The sequence below is a fragment of the Halichoeres trimaculatus genome, unplaced genomic scaffold, assembly GCF_033239565.1.
Source record: "Halichoeres trimaculatus isolate MK-OKI-2021-1 unplaced genomic scaffold, fHalTri1.1 fHalTri1_scaffold_4, whole genome shotgun sequence".
NCBI lineage: Eukaryota > Metazoa > Chordata > Actinopteri > Labriformes > Labridae > Halichoeres > Halichoeres trimaculatus.
The window spans coordinates 29475084-29497288 of NW_027437182.1; the positions used below are offsets into that span (position 1 = coordinate 29475084).

At 40.5% G+C, this 22205-nt stretch overlaps 3 protein-coding genes across 3 annotated transcripts in view; 2 read left to right on the plus strand and 1 right to left on the minus strand.

Moving 5' to 3' along the window:
* The first annotated feature begins 490 nt into the window (after positions 1-490).
* nipa1 (NIPA magnesium transporter 1) lies at positions 491-3596 on the plus strand. The gene is made up of 5 exons (XM_074668300.1): positions 491-692; positions 847-894; positions 1034-1124; positions 1301-1461; positions 1587-3596. Exons 1-5 carry the CDS (start codon positions 548-550, stop codon positions 2078-2080), a joined length of 939 nt encoding a protein of 312 aa, XP_074524401.1. The 5' UTR covers positions 491-547; the 3' UTR covers positions 2081-3596.
* A 1459-nt stretch (positions 3597-5055) lies between these two features.
* Positions 5056-14205, plus strand: nipa2 (NIPA magnesium transporter 2). Its single transcript, XM_074667776.1, has 6 exons — positions 5056-5299; positions 8391-8621; positions 8981-9037; positions 11053-11143; positions 11265-11425; positions 13063-14205. The coding sequence occupies exons 2-6, from the start codon at positions 8483-8485 to the stop codon at positions 13710-13712; spliced, it is 1098 nt and encodes a 365-aa protein (XP_074523877.1). The 5' UTR covers positions 5056-5299; positions 8391-8482; the 3' UTR covers positions 13713-14205.
* The window catches only part of cyfip1 (cytoplasmic FMR1 interacting protein 1), a 43478-nt gene continuing 35423 nt past the window's right edge, over positions 14151-22205 (minus strand). The window contains exons 24-31 of the mRNA XM_074667775.1: positions 18982-19125; positions 18778-18868; positions 18310-18440; positions 18139-18211; positions 16542-16636; positions 16218-16456; positions 15983-16130; positions 14151-14785 (exon numbers count right to left, since the gene is read on the minus strand). Coding sequence (XP_074523876.1) covers positions 14621-14785; positions 15983-16130; positions 16218-16456; positions 16542-16636; positions 18139-18211; positions 18310-18440; positions 18778-18868; positions 18982-19125 — 1086 coding nt within the window. The 3' untranslated portion in view covers positions 14151-14620. The remainder of the gene's footprint in view (positions 14786-15982; positions 16131-16217; positions 16457-16541; positions 16637-18138; positions 18212-18309; positions 18441-18777; positions 18869-18981; positions 19126-22205) is intronic.

Genomic DNA, 22205 nt, shown 5'->3' on the forward strand with positions numbered 1-22205 from the left:
ATAAATATATAGTTTCCAAATTAAGCCAAAAATAAAACTAGAAAACAACGCCAAGAATATAGGCTATATCAACAATATAACATATAACATAACCAAACTCAACTGTTAATTACTTTCTTCATGGCTTTACAAGATACTATCTCATCATTGTGACTTTTTGATTAATTGGCAGAAATGGCCTTCCATAAAGAAGTCATGCAAAGTAATGTCTTAACATTTGTCCGACTTTTTGATGCAATTGCAAATTATATTCAGACAAAACCTTGACCTAGAAATTCAAATCTTTGTGTACATAGCCCGCTTTAAAATACATGTTATGTATTTTGTTTGGCACTGCATACTTTGGAGAACAAATTTTGCTCAGTATCTTACATTAAAAGTATAGCTTATTTTGTCCAGGTGTATGTTAAGATAACGGCAACCTTTGGATGGTGCTGCCGGGTACTTAAGAATCTGCACATGCGCATTGTTTTACTTCCTGCCTTCATACCATAATAAAGTTGGACTACAGGAAGTCTTTGTTCTGTAGTTTAAACAAACCCAGTAAATGGACACTGAAATGGGCACTGATTCAGAATTAACTGGTGCTCCGTTACCTTTCGCTGGAATAGTGATAGCAGTAGTTTCAAGTTTTATCAACGGTTCGACATTTGTGCTTCAAAAGAAGGGAATATCACGGTCTCGCGACAGAGGTACATTGAAACAGCAGGACCACGAGTTGCTCTTCTATGGGATAACACGAGCAGAAGTGACACATTTTATCCTAAAAATGTAACTGTATAAGCTAAACAAAAGTGTCGAAGGTTACATAATTTCAACTCAAAGTATCTCTTGTATTCCTCACAGGAGGCTCGTACCTCACAGATGTGGTGTGGTGGAGTGGCACAGTGGCCAGTAAGTACAGCGCCCTCCATCGACACTTGATGCACAGTGAAAATAATCACAACACATCATATACAGTATCATTGCCTGTTTTCATGCCTAACTTCATTATTCATGTACATTTTAACACAACTGTTTATGAACTTGTCAGTGATTGTTGGCCAAATTGGAAATTTCCTGGCGTACAATGTGGCCCCTGCCGTGATAGTAACCCCACTAGGGGCCCTTGGAGTGTTATTTGGGTAAGTCAAAGAAAGAACTGAATTTTCATCTACTTTGCTTGACATGGTGATGTGGTTAAACTAGAATCATAATTTTTAGGCTTTTGTTTGTATTTTCAGACAATCACGTTAGTAATTTGAGGTATTTGTTGGGATGTGAGGAGATTTTATGTTACGCTGTTTTTGTTGTGACACAGGGCTGTGCTGGCTTCGTGGATCTTGCAGGAGCATCTCAACATACTGGGAAAGCTTGGCTGTGTGTTATGTTGCTGTGGCTCTGTTGCTCTGATCATCCATGCACCTAAAGCAGAAACTGTAACAACACGACTGGAGTTAGAGGAGAGGCTATTGGACCCAGGTGACAACTTTGTTTTTAATATACTTTATGCTTCCTCTTTACTTGCCCTTCAGAGTTATTAAAGCTAAGGTTAAATCACAATATATTTGCTTATATGAAGGAAGATTTCTTCTCTCTTCCTGCAGTGGTTGTAGCTTACGCCCTCCTGGTGGTCCTCCTGCTAGTCATTCTCATAGTGTGGATTGCTCCAGTTCACGGCACATCAAACATCATGGTGTACGTTGCTATATGTTCCCTGTTTGGAAGCTTTACTGTCCCGAGCAGCAAAGGACTCGGCCTGGCAGCACAGGATATCTTTGCAGATGCTCCCTCGAGCAGCAGAGCTCTGGCTCTCTTCCTTGGCCTCCTGGGGACACTGGCTGTCAGCATCCTGATACAGTTTTTCTTCATCAACAAAGCTCTGGAGTGTTACAGCTCTAACATGTTTGAGGCCATATACTATGTGACATTCACATCCACTGTGATTCTGGCCTCGGCTATTCTTTTTAAGGAGTGGACTGCTTTAACTTTAACCGACAGCCTCGCCATGCTGTGTGGTCTGACAACAGTGTGTGTCGGGGTCATTTTACTCCGCATTTCCCAAGAGGCATTGATCACTTGGAAGAAGAAAACTGACTGATTGAGATTAATAAGGTCTTATATTTACTGGACTTAACAGTGCCAAACTGCTTTATTATGATACAGAGCCTGTGCTTGTTTTTTCTCTAAATGCCAGTGACCAAATGCACCATTATTTAAAATGACTTTTAATGTAACATTTTACTTGAAAGACTTTTCTGTTCCTTGTGGGACAGCTGTTAGTTATCACACAAGCTACATATACAGATAATTTAAATTAAGCATAAGCATTAATTAAGCATTTTGTTTGTTTTTGCACAGGGCTGTCAGATGAAGTGAAAAATGGCCTTTTAAAAACTTTTCCAAAGAAAAGCTCTATACTAATGATATGACTTAAAATGAAGCAGGATTTTTTCATAGTTATAAAACACTACTTGACATATAAGGACAAATGAGCAAGCAAGCAGGTGCAAAATCTACATGAAAGGGTCTTCCCCTCTGGAGTTTTAATTTAATAAATATGAAAACAGGAATAAATGGTTGAATTTTTTTCTGGTAGTTTCTAGGTTGAATTGACTCTAAGTTATCTCTAAACCCATGTGTAACAGTAACTGGTTAGTCATCAGTGCAATTCATGGTTCCAAATCCTGTGCGCAGTGTCACACAGAAAAACAACAGCATTATAACTATATTGCTGTGATGCACAACGTTTTCACATTCCATGTAAGGACGTCTTTCTGGCTCCTTATTTCTGTTTACACAAAACTTGACTGATCTGACTGACTCTTGAGTTTTGGGATGGAAACGAAAACAGGCTCAAATTACAGAGTGGGTTCAACAATCTACTTTGTGTATATTCCAGCTCAGTACATTTCAGACTACTTAGTAATTGAATAGAAACACTGACAACTTAAAACATTCTTGCTTATCTTTCTCTTCCTTTTAATTTTTTCAAAATTAAATGATCTCAAGCTCTGAAAGTTTTTCGACAGTGGACTTGAATATGACCTGAGGCTCGCCGTGAATTTCCCTTATTGATATCATTATTTATAACAAATATCTCCATGTTTCTCTTTGAGCCTTTACAGCTCCAAAGTGTTCTCTTTTCCTACACTGTTAGACTATATCAGAGTGGCATCACCTACACTTTGACTTATTTAGTGTCCCTCTGAATAATTCAGTGTGATTTTAGAGGCAGTCACATCAGAGCTCCTGTTTTAAGAATGACCCAATAAGGCTTCTGTCTAATGGGTTAAACAGCTGAGATACAAACTTATTTTTTGTGTCAATGTGCTGATTCTTTATTTAATATGTGACATGGGAACAGATTATATTTCAGTATAACTTGTCCTATGACTAATATCTTTTTTCTGTAAGCAGATTTTTAAACTAAGACTAATTTCCAAGACTGCATGTGTTGATTTTGTGCTGAAAGTGAGAAATACACTATCCTGACAAGATCCAAGGGTACTTCTCCTTTTTATGAAGATACATTAAAATGTCATTGTTTGAAAAAAATAATTTTTAACTCATACTGCTTTTTTATTTTAACACACAGTTCTGGCTCATGTTGAAGTCTGCCTTTACAATATAGCTGTTCCAAAAGCAATGCCAGAGCCACACATACACCACATCCCATCAATCCACTTAAGGAACTGCAGACCACATTTCACCTTTGCCTCTTGACACTGTGATAAAACCGTTAATTTCCTTTAGCATTCTGGTCCTGAGAATGAGGAAACAAGGTCACTGACCTCTAACCATCTCATACAGAGCGAAGTGGAACAACATCATGTCCTGCAATCCACACAGCAGAGAGCTGGTGAAAGCATCTCTAAGTCACTGATTTCAGCACCAGTGTTAAGAGTTGTGACATTTGTCTTGTGTGTTTAAAGGTGTGTCAACTGTAAGAAACTGACAAGAAAGAGCTGAATGAGGACAGATATGTCAACATCAATATTCTGTCCACCTCTCACCTTCAGTGAAAAGTTTCAGTTTCATGTGAATTATAATAAACACACAGGACAGTTTTGTTGTTTTTTAATTTGGCCGTGCATTAAATGCTCATATCATCTTTAAGTCGACAGTTTTTGTTAAGTTGTCTATACAGTCAGCTGTTTTGGTAATACCTTGTAGGTGGTTGTGTTAATTAATACACACAATTCAGATTCAAATTCTTTTATTGTCAAAGTAAAGGTATACAGTCAAATTAAGGCATGCTTGACTGGTGCCAAGTACAGAGACATTAACATAAAAATAATTCTAAAACAACAGCAATAAATACAAAACCACAGCTATAGAGTCTGTCTTTCCACAATAAATGTTAATGCAGAGAGAAAATAAGTACACATGTTGCACATGGAGGTAAAGTACGGCCTCAATTAAAGCCGCAAAGGAAATATTAACATGTACAGGAGTGGAGGATAAGGTACAAAGCGGGGTGTAAACGTGCTAAATTAATTCACTACGCAGTAAAAGATGCATATAAGATGTACACATTCTACACATTATTACAAACTTAAGTTCAACCTGTGTTTTAGCCTGTGCTTTATCACTCTTCTATTTAGCTTTCTTCTGCTCTGCTTCTGTCCTTTTTCTTTTTGACAGTCCAGCTCCAGTGTCCACCATTTCTACAAAATATTTTATTTTTTCAGGGAAAGGGCAGATCTTGCTTCTTTGTGCTAAACTTTTCTGCATTGTGATACAGATTTATATGCTGTAAATTGCTTAGTTGAGTTCTCCACAGATATGGACAAATTGAGTTTAGAAAAGACTTATTTTTTTTAATTTTATTTTGCTGATAATGTTATTTTAAATGTGTGTTATGAACAAGATAATATATAAAAGTGAGACTTTTTGAACATTACTTACAAAGCCCCCACAGGGACTTAAAAGGACAAAAAAAACTGTGTGAGAACAAACCCTAGTCTTCCCCACTTAAATACTTTACCTTTTATTTAATAAAGTGGAAACTTGAAATAAAATCTTAGTGTCACTGCTTATGAGCGCTGTCTTACTCTTGAGGTGCAGCAGTATCTGATCTCATGTTACGAGTGTGGTTATGTGGACTTCAGCCTCCGGAGGGCACACAGTTCAGCGGTCACATCCCTCTGAGAAAGGCTGAGGAAGAGGCTCAGTGCGGCAGTGGTTAGTGCTGGCTGATGGTGGAAACAGACAGCAGTATGACATGTTTAGCCACAGTACCAGGAAGCAGGCTGGCTGTTCGCTAACCTCCAGGTGCTGACAGGACCTCTTGGCAAAACCGACCACCTCTGAACAGGTATTCACTCTCATTATGACTTCTAAAACCGGTTTAGTTACCACTTCAATCCTGACTGGAGGCTAATTGGTGCGCTAGCCAACCAGTTAGCCGCTGTGCTAATAGTGCTAAAGGGCTAACAAGACGTGTATAAGAGTTAAATTAACGCAGAATAAATGAAAGAGTAACCATTTAGCGCTGACTTAGAGCTTAGTGATCAATGGATTTCTTATTAGTCTGAAATAAATGGGGTTGAAGCAGGCTGTTCAGGTCGACTTCACGTTAGCTCGAGCTGCTCCTCGCGTGCACAGGTTAACAGTGATAGCTTCCTGCATTCCTCTGGCTCCATATGAAGAAATAACGAGCAGGTGAGTTAGCTGCTCAAGGCTTTTAAAATGCAACACCCAAACAACCGGTTAGCTGTTCATCTGTCAGTCGTCATTGTGTTTGGATGGGACAGCAGACTGTCCTCCATGTGTTTGTACTCTGATGGATTCCAGCCTAACATCACATTATGGGGTTCCTGTTTGTGATGTTAAATGTGGAAACGGTAGGTTAGAGGATTTCTGCTTCAGTGTTGTTAAACATGTTTACTTTTTGTCTATATCCTCAGTGTTTTCTTCTTAATGCTTGGACTCTTAGAATGGACTCCTAACTTCCACACCTGGCTTTAACAGTCTTCCCCAGATTATCTTTATTTACTGCTGGCAGTATTGATCCCAGCCATTAAACAGACAGTATTATTATCATATTACCTGATTATTATTTTAGTTTAATGATTATTTTTTAATTTCCCTTCATGTTTTATGACAGTTCTATCTTATTGTTTGTCAGCATTATTATTATTTAATCATTTAGACTAATTTAATTTAATAATTTTACTCAACCTAACACTGTTATTGCTATTTTGACTTGTGTGTGTTACTACTGTTACCATAACTTTTGTCTCCCTTTATCTATTTATCTACTATCTTATTTTTTGTTTGTTTTATTTTCTTCTTGTACTGACTGGTTCTTACAACTGGTCTTCGTGGATTCAGTCTCTATTGTTGTGTTAGTGTGTTGTCTGGGTTCTCCTTTCCTGTTGTTGAGTTATTATGTATTTACCATATATTTTGAAGTTATGTTTTCTATCTTATTGAATTTATTTTGCCCTTGGACTTCTGTTGTTAGGCACTTTGTAAACTAATGTTTTTATAAGGTGGTTCATAATAAGTTCATTATTATTATTGCACATAGTTTTACCAGTATTACATTGGATGGGAATTTATGACAGGGTTAATTATGCCACAATAGTCAGGAGAAGTTTTTTTACTGCACATTCCAGCTGAAAGGCTTCACCCAAGATGTACGACAAGACACTTTAAAAGCAGACATTTCAAAATCATTACGTCAAGCCAAAACAGTAAAATCAAAAGGTAAAATAACACTGTTTTTTAAATAAGCATAAGAGCATGCAGTTGATTTATTTTTAAAATTTTAATGCTCTTGTTGGATTGAATTATTTATCTTTTTACTTTATGTCATTGTTTCACTTCCTTCTAAGCCCTTCCTGTTCTCACCTAATGTGATGCTGTCCTCATCTTTCAAAAATCCACTCTTTCTATTTAACTTTTTCCCTCTTTGCATTTTATCTGTATGTTGAATATTCCACTGACATCATAACTGCTTCTCTCTTTCTGTCAAATGTTTGTCTTTTTTGTCCTCTTTGTTCTCTGCCCTGTTTTTATCTGTCAAAGCACTTTGTAGACATTTGCATTTATGTCCTGTATTTCATATAGAGCTGAAACGATTCCTCGAATTATTTGAGGTACTCGAGTACAAAAATTACTCGAGTAATTTTCTGCACCTCGAGGAATCGTTTCATTTAAAAAAAAGATTAATATGTGGTTCTTCAAATAGAGCTGAGGCCATATTGAGAGAGTTTTCAGACCCCTCAAGCTACCTCTTATACAAAATAGGAACTAGCAACAAATCTAGCTTCTTTTCTGGAGTTTGGAGACTAATGGGTCATTCTACGAAACGGGTGCCATTTGGGTCTGCAACATTTGATGAGATGTACAAAGCACAAAAAATGTGTCAAAGTGTGTTTACAAATTTTGGAGCTACCAAAGCACGTGCTCTTACTGACATGCTGTATCAGAAAATTCTATATCTTAAAGAGAAAAATTTTCATTTGAAAAATAACTGCTCTTTAACTAAACAAAAATGTATTTTATCTGATTAATCGATTAATCAATGGGATTTTCAGTAGAATACTTGAATACTAAAATATTCGATAGCTGCAGCCCTAATTTAATATAGGTGTAACAATTTGTTTTGATGATAATAAAAATAAAACTAAGCTGTAAATTGGAGTTTAACACCATTAAAGAAAAAAAACAGAGTTCAGCAGATCTGACGTTTTCTGGGCGCTTAAAGCGAGCGCTGCTTCTTGATGTTTGCCTCCATCACTGGGGACAGGAAGCATGCCTGTCCCAGACCACCTGAGCGCTCCTGACAGTTTGAACTGCATTTAACTCTTTATAAATCAGCGGCGCTATTTTAATATGCAGTCTCTAACAAACAGGCAGCTTGTGTAAAGACCTCAGAGCTGGCTCCACCAGTTGCAGGGATGTAGAATGATTGATTTTTGAGGGTGACCTGTAAGGACACTGTCACAGTGATGAAGTCTGGCTAAGATAAATACAAGGAGAGTTTAAGACAATTGAAGAATGATACATCATGATATTGACAACTTAAAGGAAACCTATGTCTCTAAAAGGTGAGAAGCCAAATTAGAACAGGAGTTTGTAAAGAGTGCGGGATGACTTGTAAATTAAAGACTGATTTTTGCACTAACAAGAGCTGCACAGGTGTTCTGACCTGGAATTATAAATGGCATGATAGTTATACGACAGGGAAATGTTTTTTGTTGTTCCCTGTCTGCATTTTTCTCCCTCGAACACAGAGGCAGCTCACTATGACTCTGTTTCCCATGAAGCTCTCTGCCAGTTAGAAGAACGATTTTCCTGGCCATTGTTTCAGGTGTTTGCTCATGGTGTATTTTTGTTTGGTCTTTGTAAATGCTATGAAATAAGTGGTAATTATCTGAAATGGTGTTGACTCTCAGGTGCCTGGGTCGGCCAGAACTGCTCCGTTGGGAAGCAGCTGCACTGCTTGGTGGTAAATGTGACAGACAACAGCAGCACATCCAGCCTCACTATGGGACAGGACAGGGGGAAGTATGATTTCTACATCGGCCTGGGGTTGGCCATCAGCTCCAGCATCTTCATCGGGGGCAGCTTTATCCTCAAGAAGAAAGGTCTTCTGAGGCTGGCGAGGAAGGGATCCATGCGAGCAGGTAAGGGCTCGATGCTCTGTGAGCAAACAGTCCAAGTTTGAGGCACTCCCGGTATTGTTGTGCAGAAGTGAGAGTCGGTGAAGTCGTCAAACCAGTGGAGACGGCCCCGTGTCACACCTGGTCATACCACATTTCAGTCTCACTTGGTTTTGCTCGACTCTGCAGGGTGTGTTGGTGTTTTCATGTGTCAGGGTGTGTGTCATGAATCATGAGTACTTTCTTTTGTAATGATTAACTTGACCATTATTACAAAACCTCCAGTTTAAATCCAGTACACCTGCAGAATACCTGCATGCTCAAGGTTCTATTTACATCAAGATGTCATAAAACGTGTTTAATTTTATCATCTTTGTTCACAGGCCAGGGTGGTCACGCTTATCTGAAAGAATGGTTATGGTGGGCTGGTCTACTGTCGAGTAAGTAATGATAATTTGGTTCACACTCAGCACGGATCTGGTGATCAGTACCTGTTGACAGCTTTTACAGTTTAACTCTGACTCCCTCATATCTTTTGACCCCTAATTATCCAACCTGTGTTTACATGGGAGGATATCTTTGTACTTACAGCTGCTGCAGCACACTTTAACCTCAGGAGCTTTCTTTGTCTGTCCTTGACTTTGACATACAAGTTATTCTTGGGACATGTGTTTACTAACCTGAAGGGGAATTCCTGTGCTTTCAACCTGAGCAATGGACTCCATGATGGACAGAAATAGTAGTCTGACCTTGTAGAATACAGAGGTTACTGATTCACTCATGTCTCAGGCTGTGACTTGGTGTTTTTGTGTGACTGCTGGAAGCAGCTGTAGAACAGGAGCTCTCAGCAGAAAGCTCCAGTGTTAGGAAATAAAGCTTATGCAGGAATGCATACAACAGCTGTCTGTGAGGGTCCACTTGAGACTGGCTGCAAAAAACAAAGGGGATTTCGTCAAGATGCAAATTTTACTGCAGAATGTGACACATTTACATCCAACATAAGTTTAGGGCACAGAGCTCAGTCATTAAAAGGGCCTAGAGGAGTTTCTCACTGATCTTGCAAAAGTCTCTCTTCTAGATATACGCCTGATCATAATCCACACTTTAAAATGAGATTATCAGTGTCAATATTACAGGTTACTGGTTATTTCCGAATGCTACTTCTTAGCTTCCAGATCAGGTCGGGCAGGACCAGATGAATTTACAGCACGTGGAAGTCTCTATGGCCTTGTCCACACGTAGCCGATTATTCTCAAAAAAGGATATCCCCTACTTGTTTGTTTTTAAAAATATTTTCGTCTACATGACCGATAAGTGCAGTTCGAGACATGCCAAACCCATATTTGACAGTGTTTCTCAGACGTAAACCACCCCCCATTATTCAGCTGTTATGTTTGAGAACTGAAAACTCTGTTTACCGGTCTCCACACAAAACCATGAAACCAGAGTTTTCCAAAGTCTTCACCTTGGCTGAAGTTTTAAGAAAACGTTGTTTTTAGTGACGTAAAGCTGCAGGTTTTGCGTGGACGACAGATGTTATCGTATGAAAATATATCCAGTTTCCCAAATAACTGGCTACGCGTGACATGGCCTATGACATCACCAAACCGGCTGACAAAGTTTAGTAGCGAGAAAAGATAAAACACGAACTCTGCTGAAAATGAATTCTGTGATTAATTTTGTAGTGGTGGTGGACACAGGAGCCTAACTTTCAGACAGAAAAAGGACAGAAGAGCAGAAGAAAGCTAAATGGGAGGGCTATAGGCTAAAATGCTAGCTAAAGGCTAATACAGGAGTTAATCTGTTTGTGTTAATGTCCATTCCAACCCACAGTCAGCAGTTATTCTGCAGTGGTCTGTTCAAACTTCAGAGTCTATCAATAAAATGAAGAGTGAGGTTACGTTAGCTCTGATTGGTAGATGACTGGCAGGACATGGCTAACCAGGATTTACTAACGTTATAAATTTTAAACAACAGCTTTATGAAACCGTTGATAAATACCTTACCTCCTGGTGTTGTATCAGGTAAAAAGTGTTGTCTTGAACAAAGAAAAGTAGTGTTGTAAAGCAGATCTAATCTCCATTCATTTCCACAACAAATACACACCTTGTTGAGAGGCACGTCTTTGTGACAGAAGGATTTCACTGCAGCCATTTCCTCCTGTCTTATGAAATCCGGGAAAACCCAATCACTGAAGCATTTCAAAAACTTTTTCTTTGTGGCCTTTTTTTTGTCGTCATTGGACGGGGCAGCTGAGGAGTCAGGAAGTAAGGGGTAAAGAGTTCAGAGTAGACAGGGCAGGAGTCTGTATTTGGGGTATCGACTAAAGCAGGGCCCCACAATCTCTAAACCTTCTGCACAGAGGTCACTGAGATCTAAAAATCTGTTAACATTACATTCAGTATGATTTAAACCAACTCAAGGTTGTTTTCTAACTCTCACTGATGTCTTACAGTGGGAGCCGGTGAAGCAGCAAACTTCGCAGCATATGCCTTCGCTCCTGCGACTCTGGTCACCCCGCTGGGAGCTCTCAGTGTGCTTGTCAGGTACAGATGACTCACTGCATGTCATGGGCACTTAGAGCTTATCCAAACTGACCTTCTCCTAATGTTTGTAAATGGATTTGTGGACAGGAGTCACTGCAGCTGACCTTAACTTTCATTGCAGTGCGGTGCTGTCGTCGTACTTCCTGACGGAGCGGTTAAACCTGCACGGGAAGCTCGGGTGCTTGCTCAGCATCCTGGGCTCCACCACCATGGTAATTCACGCTCCACAGGAGGAGGAGATCAGCAGTCTGGAAGACATGGCGAAGAAGCTGGTCGATCCAGGTACAACAGAAATTTAAAAAAAACTTTTTTTTTTTCCTAAGGTTTACCCCCTGTTAACACTCAAATACTGCAGTAACAGCCTGGGAGCCTCTTTTCTGCCCATTTCCCTCCACAAAGCTTGATGTGAGCTGTGGCTGATGGAAGTTGCTGTCCTCTGTGAAAAAGATACAAAAAGGTCAAACCCAGGGGCCAAAAGTGACAATGAAAGTTAACACCTTTCTCCTCAAGAGGTTCAGGAAGTTGTTGTGAAACACATGACGAGGTCATGAGTTGTGAGGACAGGAGCAGCTCTGCCGGCAGCCCTGACATCAGACAGCTCGTCTGGCGGAGAGCGTTTTACAGACTGATCTTTAACAGGCAGAAGTTTTACCACTGATTTAATGAAAAGTTTGGTTTTGAGGCAGAGGAGACGTCCTAGCTGAATTGGTAGAATGAAAAACCCTGAAGGATTCCACCAGCGAGCTTCAGAGACATGGGTTTATATTTCTCATAGATCTGTGAGTTTTATGAGAGAGAGACACAGAGAAGAGAGATCGAGTGGGGGGATGACATGCAGTGGGCTGCAGGTCTGGATCCACCCTGGGCAGACCTCTATGGACTGTGGCCTCAGGGGCCTGGAGACAGATTTTTTTAATGTGACATTACTCATAGTCGCTCTGATGTATTGGTTGTGAGTCGGTAAAGGCCAAATATTTTCTGTGGACACGCTTGTCCATCAGCAAAGGATGTGCCATGCACTGACATCAGCAGCATAACAATCATACACTGGCATGCTCAAGATCACAGAAAAAGTAAGGCAGCTGGTGTTTGGTAGATTATTTCTTTGTTGCGTAACAATTCTTCTTGACATAAATCTTACACCGTTGTAAAGTCTGTTTTTCTCTTTTAAATGGAGCCACATATGTGAGAAACAGGCATTTGTGGGAGGAGCAGCAGAGCTCAGTTTGTGGATTGAGCCCATGAAACACTTGCCAAATCTCTGTCAATGCCAAACTGCTCATTCAGCCACTGACTCTAAAGAGGCTTGAAAGCAGTGCGGGATTTATTGCCAAGAGGTATTGTTGCAACAAAGAAATAACGCACTAAACACACATTTCCTGACTCTTAGGTTTTCATTGAGCTGTTAGAAACACTGATTTGTTTAAACATTACAAACATTGTCAAACATTAAGAAAGAGCAGCAGTTTATGGGTTGTTTCTGTTACAAATTTTAAAGGGGGGGATATAAAAAAGCTCAACAGTTCAAACAAAGGTAAAAGTATCAATCATGCATCTTTATGAGTGTGTCTCAGTTGTAATACAGATTTCAATAATGTGATAAAACACTTCTGTGTGTTCAGGATGTTCTGTGGTTTTAAGAGGTTTTATTTCAGCAGTTAAAGCTCCGACCCCCCGTTCAGAGGCTACAGTCTGTCTTGGTGGCTGCTGGCTCGACTCCCGACCTCGTCTGCTTGCAACATATAATTCTCCTCTCACCACTCCAGTTCACACACTTCCTGTCTCCCTGAAAAGAAAAATACTAAAACTGTTTTAACTCTGTTCTGATCAAACATACTCGTCTCACTTTCTTTGAGTTATAATGAAGTTCATTTTATTTTATCCATTAATGCTCAGTCAAAGCTCTTTCTCTCTCTCAGGGTTCTTTGTCTTTGCCACCATCGTCATCATCGTGGCCCTGATCTTCATCTTTGTGGTGGGTCCTCGCCACGGTCAGACCAACATCCTGGTCTACATCACCATCTGCTCAGTGATCGGGGCACTCTCTGTGTCCTGTGTCAAAGGACTGGGCATCGCCATCAAAGAAGCCATCGCTGGGAAGAGCGTGGTGAGGAACCCGCTGGCGTGGATCTTACTGTTGGGTCTCATAGCGTGTGTGAGCACACAGATCAACTACCTGAACAAAGCTCTGGACATTTTCAACACCTCGCTGGTGACTCCCATCTACTACGTGTTCTTCACCACGTCCGTGCTCACCTGCTCCGCCATCCTCTTCAAGGAGTGGGGTCACATGGGCTCGGACGACGTGATCGGTACCCTCAGCGGCTTCCTCACCATCATCGTGGGGATCTTCCTGCTCCACGCCTTCAAAGACGTTAGCGTGAGCCTAGCTACGCTCGCCGTGTCTATCAGGAAGGAGGAACGAGCCGCCAACGGGTCGGCAGCTCACAGCACGTACGAAATGCTACATAACGAGTCCACAGAGGACATGGAGGACAGGGAGATGGGTTTGCCTTTTGATAGCGTCTCCAGAAGAAACGGGGCCATGACCTCGTCTTTGGACCATTAAGGAACTCTGAAACTGACTCAGCCACCATGGCGTAGTTCTGGTGTTTGAAACAATAAGACAATCAGCGGTTTGGGGACTGGGACAGACCAGTGGATTGTATTTATTGTTTTAATTTGCCTTACTTCTCTCAGACTATGACCCGGTCATGTTGAGTTACGGTTAGACCTTACTTTCATTCCTCTGTAGCGCTGTAAATATGAGTTTTTTAAGAACCGTTTTGTTATATGTACATGCATATCCATGCACTGACTTACTTTCTATAAATCAAAAGGTTTTAATATATATATTCTATATGAAGTCCTGCTGACAATGAACACATTTAAACAAGGACACTCACTATAATTGAGTTGGTTTAATTTCGTGATACTTGAAAGTAACGATTTCTTTTGGAGGAACCTTTTTTTGTAGTGTTTACATAAAAAGCTCTTCAGACAAACCAACAGATTTGTTACATATTTATTGAATTAAAATGATTAAAACATTTGAAACACAAGGCACAGTGAATAAATGCTTAACATGAGTGTGTTACTTTTCAGTTTCCTTTAAAACGCTTCGCATGCATGCTCAAAAAAATATAGAAAATACAAATTTACCTTCACCCAGGCTTAAAATATGCTCACCCTTATTTTTCCACCACTGCAAACCCTTAAATACTCATCTGATAAAACTAATTTCCCCTCTAGCTGTAAGTATAAAACATGTCATCCAAAAAGGTCTACTCATTTCAGATAAGGCACGAGTGAATACAAAAAAAAAAATCTGACAAAAAGTGGCCCAACTGCACATTTAATGGTCCTCTGTGGTTAAAGACCTAAAATAAATGGTAGGAATATTAGAGATAGTGTGGTAATGCTGACAGTGTTTGGAGCTTCACGCTGGTCCACGCTGTAAACACCGAGCGCAGCCCCTCAGCTGCTGGCCAGCGACTGGTGAATGGGTGGCTGGAAACATCGGACGTGTTCCACCGGCATGTTCTCTCCGTCTCCAGACTTCAGGTACTTGTTCAGGATGGCAAAGATCTCGTTGTTGAGGACTTGGAATTTACGGATTCTGTCAACCATCTTCTTTAGAGGCTGTGTGGAGGAAGGAAAGATGAAACAATCAGAGCTGTGAATAAAGACATGCTCAGTTTTTAGAGACAGATTTCATTTAGCTTTCCCCACAGGAGGCTTAAAGGTGCAGTCTGTAGAAATTGTCAGCATTTTTCTAAACGGAAATGGTGGAAATGAGATAAAGTTTATATATGTATGTGAAGTATCTTTGAACAAATATACAATAACCCCCATAAAACTTTTATTTTCTTTTTATTAAGTTAGAAAAAGTTTTCAATATTTGTTCTACTGCAGGTCCTGCTTATAGAGGCAGACATGACAAATAACCGTGTTTGTCTATGGCAGATTTTGGGGGACAGAAAAAGCTAAACACGCTTTTCAATACGAGTCTGGCTGCCGGTCCTGAACTCTACCTGAAAGTCCCGTGGAGAAGAAGAGAGGGGGAAGTAGTTGATTTTACAGAAGAAGAAGAAGACAGCATTTTTTTTGCTGCTGTTGTTGAAGACTAAGAGAGTATATTTCTGTCGTTTTGCACTAAAGAACTATTACTGAGAGTAATTCATGATGGAGAAGCACAAACATGCATCACATGAGAGTAACTCCATCAAAATAAATTCAGGAAGAAACAAAGTGAAACTGGGACAGACAGTGACTGAAATGAGAGTAAACATCGGTGTAGAGTTTCCAGGCTGGGAGTCATCAATGAAAACATGAGGTGTGACGGTCGACGCTGACGTTTGAGGGTTATGCGACTGTCATGGAGCTTTCTATCTGTTGTTTCTCAAGCTATGAGAGATGCCCTGCTGCATCAACCCCATCAACATGATGATAAAAACAAATGATATCTTCAGGATCACATTTGATCTGCAAAGGCCTCTCGCTCAGTGATGTGATGTTTAAGTAACAGATGAGCTGGTTTTAAATTCTGAACGCTCAAAGTCGTTAAAATTCTAATTTCTACACACTGCACCTTTAATTTTGAGAGTAAAGCTGAAGCACAATGTCTCATCACAGTTCCAGTTTGGATATTTTCCTTGACTCAGCAGCTGTTTTCTATCTAATTATCTGAGGGTGAATCACTCAACAATGATTAGATACTGCAGATGTGTACCATTTTCTCACTTTGCTGTTCCCAGCTCTGGGATAAAATGTGAAAAGACCAAACAGTGATAAGAGGCTGCAGATGACTGAAGCTATCAACCTCTTCTCTACACTTACCACGCTCTTGATGATCTCGTCTTTGCCGTCGTGTTTCTGCACCTTGAGGAGGTGGTAGCTGAAGTCCAGGATGTCAAAGCGTCTGTGCTGTCCCAGGAGAGCGATGATCATGCAGCCGGCCCAGTGCAGCCCGTCTCCAAAGCACTGCCTGAAACACACAGAGGTGATGTGTGAGAACAGATGCAGCACTCTAACATCACACACGGCAACAGGCGGAGCGAACTGCTGCACTCACTCCACTGTGAACTCGTGAGCTCCCACAGGGATGCAGTACACGAACTGCATGGCACTCCAGAGACGGTGGAACTCCACACACTCGTCCACGTGCATCACGCCATTGCTGGGCAGCGGGCCACGCCAGATGGGGTCGTCCAGGAAGCCTCGCACACGGGTGAGGATGACCTCAAACATAGACAGACCGCAGCACAGCCTCTCTTTGGTCAGCAGGTCGCCCTCACGAGCGATGGCGATTTGCTGAAGGGAAAAAAAGGAAATTTAACATTTTTTCAACACAATTCATTGAGTGTTTTCTTACAGTGAGCAAATAACAACTTCATACCTGTGGGGTGCCGAGGCGCTCAATGAGGGGAACCATGTGCAGAGCGGTGTACTTGGCCTCTAAACGCTTCATCTTAGCATCAAGGCGTTCTCCCTCTGCACACAGAGGGGACAGAAACACAGAGTGAAATGATTCAGGCAACAAACAAAGTCATGTGTATTGTAGACTGTCTTTGAGCCATTTGCATGTCAAATTTCCTGTTGCATAAAGCACTTATAGGAAAACTCAAATGTATTTTTCCTTTTAAAGGGGGGGTGTTCTGCTTTCTCATATTTTAAGCGTTGATGTAAACAAAGCTGGATGTCCAGACTAAACGTGCGTTCTTATATTGTAGAAATCCCTGATTTTGACTGTAAACTGATCTGTTCTCAAAACAGTCCTTCAAGGGGTCTTTAAAGGTGAAGTCATCACATAGGGACCTCCTAACTGGTTTACGACACAGCCTCCAGAGGGCTGGCAAATCAGAGGAATTGAGGAAGCTTAAAGTGACAGTAGCTGAAATTCAGACAGCACATTTACATGTAACTTAAGAAATCAGACCATGAGCTTGGTCAGCATGAGATCAGACTACAGAAATACATGTAAACAGTTTAGTCAGACTGAGAACAGACTGAGCATAGCTCGACCGACGGACATAGATAATGTGATTGCTATTGGACTTTGGCAGGACTCAGTACACCTCAGCGCTCAGCGCTAGAAAATTTCACCTGGAGGGAGTAGATGACTATGATAAATAGAGCCACCGGGCTCCAACGCAACAAACAAAGACCATGGCAAAAGAGAGCAGCAAGTCTCATTTTTGGAGTGAGGGGGAAACAACTTTTCTTTTAAGGCAGCTCAAAGAACTGAGTATTCTTAAATTCACGGATTGGAGAAAACACAAAATGATAATCTGTTTGATCTACTTCAATACATACGTGGCTTAACTTGTCAAAAAATGACACAGCACTTCTTACTGAAGCAGACTGAGATGTTCTTGGCCAGAAGTTTGATTCCCTTTTCTGCATGTATACACAAGACAAGATCCCTGCTGGGACTTGACAATCAAGCTACGGCCTTGGTCAGACTGCTGCCTGACTGTAAACAAAATGACTTCTTCAGACAAAGGCTGGAGTAAGGGTTTTTCTAAAACATAATTGCGAGAAAAATAGGGAATTTCTGAGTTTTAAATCACGTAAAGCTGCTACAGGGATACCAAAGGGACAGAGTAACGACTAAAAAAAGTACAACACCCCCACCTTAAGGACTGGAAGTAGCCAAAACCAAGAGTTACAACCATCTCTGGCCAACAACTAACAATCATCACTGTCTTTCTCTAACAACGAGAGGTTAACTATTTCTCTGGGACATGTCGACTTTTTAGTGACTCCAGAGAAACCAGCAGTCATGAAACGACTCACAACCAAGACTTTCTTTCTGTGCTGTGTTTACGAGCACCTGCTCATCTGTTTCAGGTACCTGTAGGTCAAAGTTCAACAGTAGAGGGTGCTGAACTCTGCTTCAGCCAATCAATAGTTGACAACATCACAACACACTGTTTGTTGGGATTTGGGGCAATGTACATTAAGACTGACTGATTGACAAAAACAACTATTACCTTTGACGTGGACCCTCGGCAGAATGTTCTGGAAAGGAGCAGCGTGAAGCAAATCACAGACTTCTTCCTGTGACTGAGGAGAGCAGCACAGAGCAGCAGTAAGTAAACTGTTTAATGAGGTGTGAAGCTTTGATTGCATCCTGGGAAATTGATTTTGACTGGGCTCCGTACCAGACTCTGCTCACTCAGCAGACAGAAGAGTAAGGCGTTGCCCACTTCTCTCAGGTTCTGGAAACAAACCGTCTTCAGCTCAGCGTACTCCACGATGTCCTTCAGCTGGTGGTGGAAGAACTCCAGGATACCTGAGGAGCAAACAGATTAAAGGAAACATTCATTTCAGGTGTATGATCTCTGATGTTACAGTCTGAGGATCAGCCGCTCTGAGTGTTTTCCCTTTTCACAGTTCAAAGATAACAGATTAGGATCCTTAGAGAACAAAATTAATGTGTGAAGGTTTCTCCAGGAATTTAATGAGTTAAATGTGCACAAAGACAAACTTTCTGTCTTGTTTATAACTGAAAATAAGCCATGTGTTACATGACTGTGAGTCATTTAAGTCAGACTGTATTTGTAACACCATGTTTCTGTTCTTTTCAAACTTTAGCTCCATTGATCAAGTTTATAAAACCACACACATACCTGGGGAACCATACTCGTGACGAGGGAGTCTGCAGATCTTGGGCATGACCTCCATCAGGGTCTTCACATACTGCATGATGGTTCCCTGAAGCTGCACAGGAAAAGGAGCACAGGTGGTTTCAGTAAAAGAGGAGCGCTGAAGAAACAGTCCTAAAGGCCAAACCGATGTTTGATTGGATGTTTCTGTGTTTCTGTTTTTCTCACCAGGCTTTTGACGACCTTCAGCAGCTCCTCCATGACCACAGCGATGCCCTGATAGCCCAGCAGCCTGCACATGACCTTGATGTGTGGAGGACCCACAAAGTTCCTGTAGGTACTGAATATGCTGCTGTACGCCAGGTTGAGGGTCTGCAGTCAAAGGAAAGACGAGTGATGATGAAGAAAAGGTAAAACTTAGACCTCTGACAAACACTTTAACACGTAACATCAGCCTACAGTCTCAAGTCAGGCTTGAGGTCCATTTTCAGCTCTAAGCTTTCATCTTACAGAGTATTAATCATGGATCTAACATGACTCATGCTCTAAATTATGAGTACAGTAAAAACAAAATGTCTCAGACTCAAACAAAACCAAAGTCTATCCAGTAACATCTCACTAAACTACATTTGGACTGTGCATAGGCTGCCTGTTTAAAGCTAAAGCTCTGCACATTCAGCAGAAACTCAACAACTCTTACAGCTGACGTCTATAAATGAATGGATTTATCATAATGTGAAAATGTGAGAGTTCAAAAAACACAGAGGTCACAAAAGGAGATTAAAGCTATGAAATGGAGCAGAAAAATAGTGCAGAATGCAGGATCAGAAATATCTGGGGCTAAAAATGTTGTTTTCGGGTCAAAATAGTCTTGAAAACATCCTGAAAAACAACCCTGATAAAATCCAGATTCTGATCCTGCCACAAAAACATCCTGAAATATTTTCCCTATATCACCCCCTAGTGGAGAATATTTTCCTTGGTCAGAAGCAGAGTTTGGTGTCTGAGAGTCTGCACGTAACACTGCAGAAAACTGACCACTGATCATCTGGTATCAGAGACACCTGAGGGACAGGTGAGGTTTGATTTCATCAGTCTGTGACGATGGAACAAGGATGTTTGAGCACACTGAGAGACTGATTTTAACAGAGATCACTAAAAGAAATAGAGTAAATAAATAGAGCATTCACATGTTACATTCACAGTTAATAAATGTCAGTGAGAGCTGCTGGCTCTTGGTCATTCTCACAAAATCAAATGTGATCCTCCTTGAAGGAAGTATTGACATCCCTGCTATATGTACATTGTAATCTTTCTTCAAACATAATTTATTAAGTGTGAGGAAGAATATTTAATTATAAAACAACTGTTTATACTCCTAAAAGATCTGTTCTCCAAAGCTGGCACTGTATGTTTTTTCTGCGGCAACAAAGATGATTTGCTTTATCATATCAGAAACAAATCAACTTGTACAGACCACTTCTACAGTTCATAATTGTACATTTTTTGCACCCCCTGTGTCAACAAAAAAAAACTACACCAAGCATTTGCACTGTTGCACATGGGCTTTTCTAACAAGAAGAAACTTGACGTAAACCAAATTTGTATAGTTTCATGTTTTGTGAGAGAAGATGTCCTCACACGCTCAGTGTACCAACAAACACACAGGGTCAACCATAGACATGGAGCTGCGAGCAGTCACAGATGGCGTCAGGGATAGAAGCTATAAGATAATCATGGAAACATTATGAAACGTCCTCAGGCGACCATGAATATTCACATGACTGCCTGCTTGGGTGTGGAGAGATTTTGCTGCTGAACAGATGGAACAAATCTCCCCACCCCCCTACGATGTCCTGCTGTCATATTTCTAAGAACCAAAGCTTGGACTGAAGTTAAAGTGTCAAATAAATGCTATCACTATCACTTCAGTGTCTGAGGTTCAACACACATGATGACAAAAAGGAAATGAAATCTGAGCAGCCACATGTCAATCCTTTAAAAAGTCTAAACTTTAAAAAGGATGTTACACAATTTTCCCTCCAACCTCCACTGACAGATTTCAGCCCCCTCTCCCCCCATGGCACAGATTTGAAGCTGCTGCTGCTCTAATCCAGCATCACTCTCACTTCTGTGGCAGCAGCAGCAGAGAGGAGGTCAGAGATCTCTGGTCCACTTCAGAGCCATCAGCCCTCAGTGTGAAGGAATACACCCTAAAATGACGAAATAACAGGACCAGAGTACGGCGTACAGTGTACTCGAACCAGAGCAGGATAGACTGGAAGATTCAGCAGATGCTGGTTTTCTTTTCTGGTGAGTACTCCTCCTCTTCATGTTTTTTAATCAATGAACACAACAAAATCTTATGATATAGGATTTTTATTTAGGGACCATTTTTTTAACATGTGTTCTAGCTAATGTCATTATAAACTAGGATGTTTTCTATAATTCACATCAGAGACAAGATGTGATGAGTATGATGAAAGCTAAAGGGCATGAATGAACATCTGATAAAGAAAATCAGAACCAAATCAGCCAAAAGAAATGTTTCCTGAAATTTGGACTGCAGAAATATCTCCTGAGCTCTAATCTGCTCATTCCTATGGTTAAATATTATTTCTCTTATTCAAATTGTTGTCAGTTTAATTTGTATTCCCTCCCTACAATCACTTTTTAATGAAATATGTTTGCCAATCAGGAAATAAGACTGTATGAGATATGAGATAACAGTCTATAACTGTTTCAAATACTAACATACAAACTGTTGAATAAGAAAAAATAAAATCACCTAAAAGAGGATGAAAAAACAGCCACCTAATTAAAAAAAAATCAATACAACCTTATGTAACATTAAAAAAAACTTTGTAGTTTGCTTATTTGTTAATAGGTGGATTGCGTTTTTTTTTTTTTTTTTTTTTTTTTTTTTTGCAGGCAGATAAATAAAAGCAGCACTTGAGCCAAAGATCAATTTTCCTATAGCAGTCAAACACGTGTATTGTACTGAACATCATGACACTGTGTGGTATCGTTAATCTAACAAAAATAAAAAATTAAAGATAAAATTCTCTGGCTGATAGTTGATAGTATACTTTGTTGTTCACTGTACTTCTATAAAGACGAAATATTTACAAAAGGAAGGAAACCAATCCTGTGCTCAGCTCCTCTCCTCTCATTGTGTAAATAATACCAACAAAACCTATTGATCCTGTTGTTAGAGCTGCTTCAGGTCTTCAGATCACCACCTGTCCTCTGCAGGTGACTCCACCACACATGAGCTTTGAACAGACTCATGTTTTATGTTATTTGATGAACATCTGTGCATCACTCACCTCCCTCCCTCCACCACACTCTGTCCAAGATAATCCTTCATACTGCGCTTCACAACTGATTTTCACTGATAGTACTCTATTCTTACACTTTTATGCCAGTGAGAGGGAGGATTTCAATTCTGC

Bases quoted from the DNA above. Each gene is read 5' to 3' on its own strand.
- nipa1 (XM_074668300.1), top strand. From the start codon at position 548: ATGGACACTGAAATGGGCACTGATTCAGAATTAACTGGTGCTCCGTTA. The intron at 895-1,033 runs GTAAGTACAGCG...TGAACTTGTCAG, and splicing joins GTGGAGTGGCACAGTGGCCA to TGATTGTTGGCCAAATTGGA. The intron at 1,462-1,586 runs GTGACAACTTTG...CTCTTCCTGCAG, and splicing joins GGAGAGGCTATTGGACCCAG to TGGTTGTAGCTTACGCCCTC.
- nipa2 (XM_074667776.1), top strand. From the start codon at position 8,483: ATGGGACAGGACAGGGGGAAGTATGATTTCTACATCGGCCTGGGGTTG. The intron at 8,622-8,980 runs GTAAGGGCTCGA...CTTTGTTCACAG, and splicing joins GAAGGGATCCATGCGAGCAG to GCCAGGGTGGTCACGCTTAT. The intron at 11,144-11,264 runs GTACAGATGACT...CTTTCATTGCAG, and splicing joins GCTCTCAGTGTGCTTGTCAG to TGCGGTGCTGTCGTCGTACT.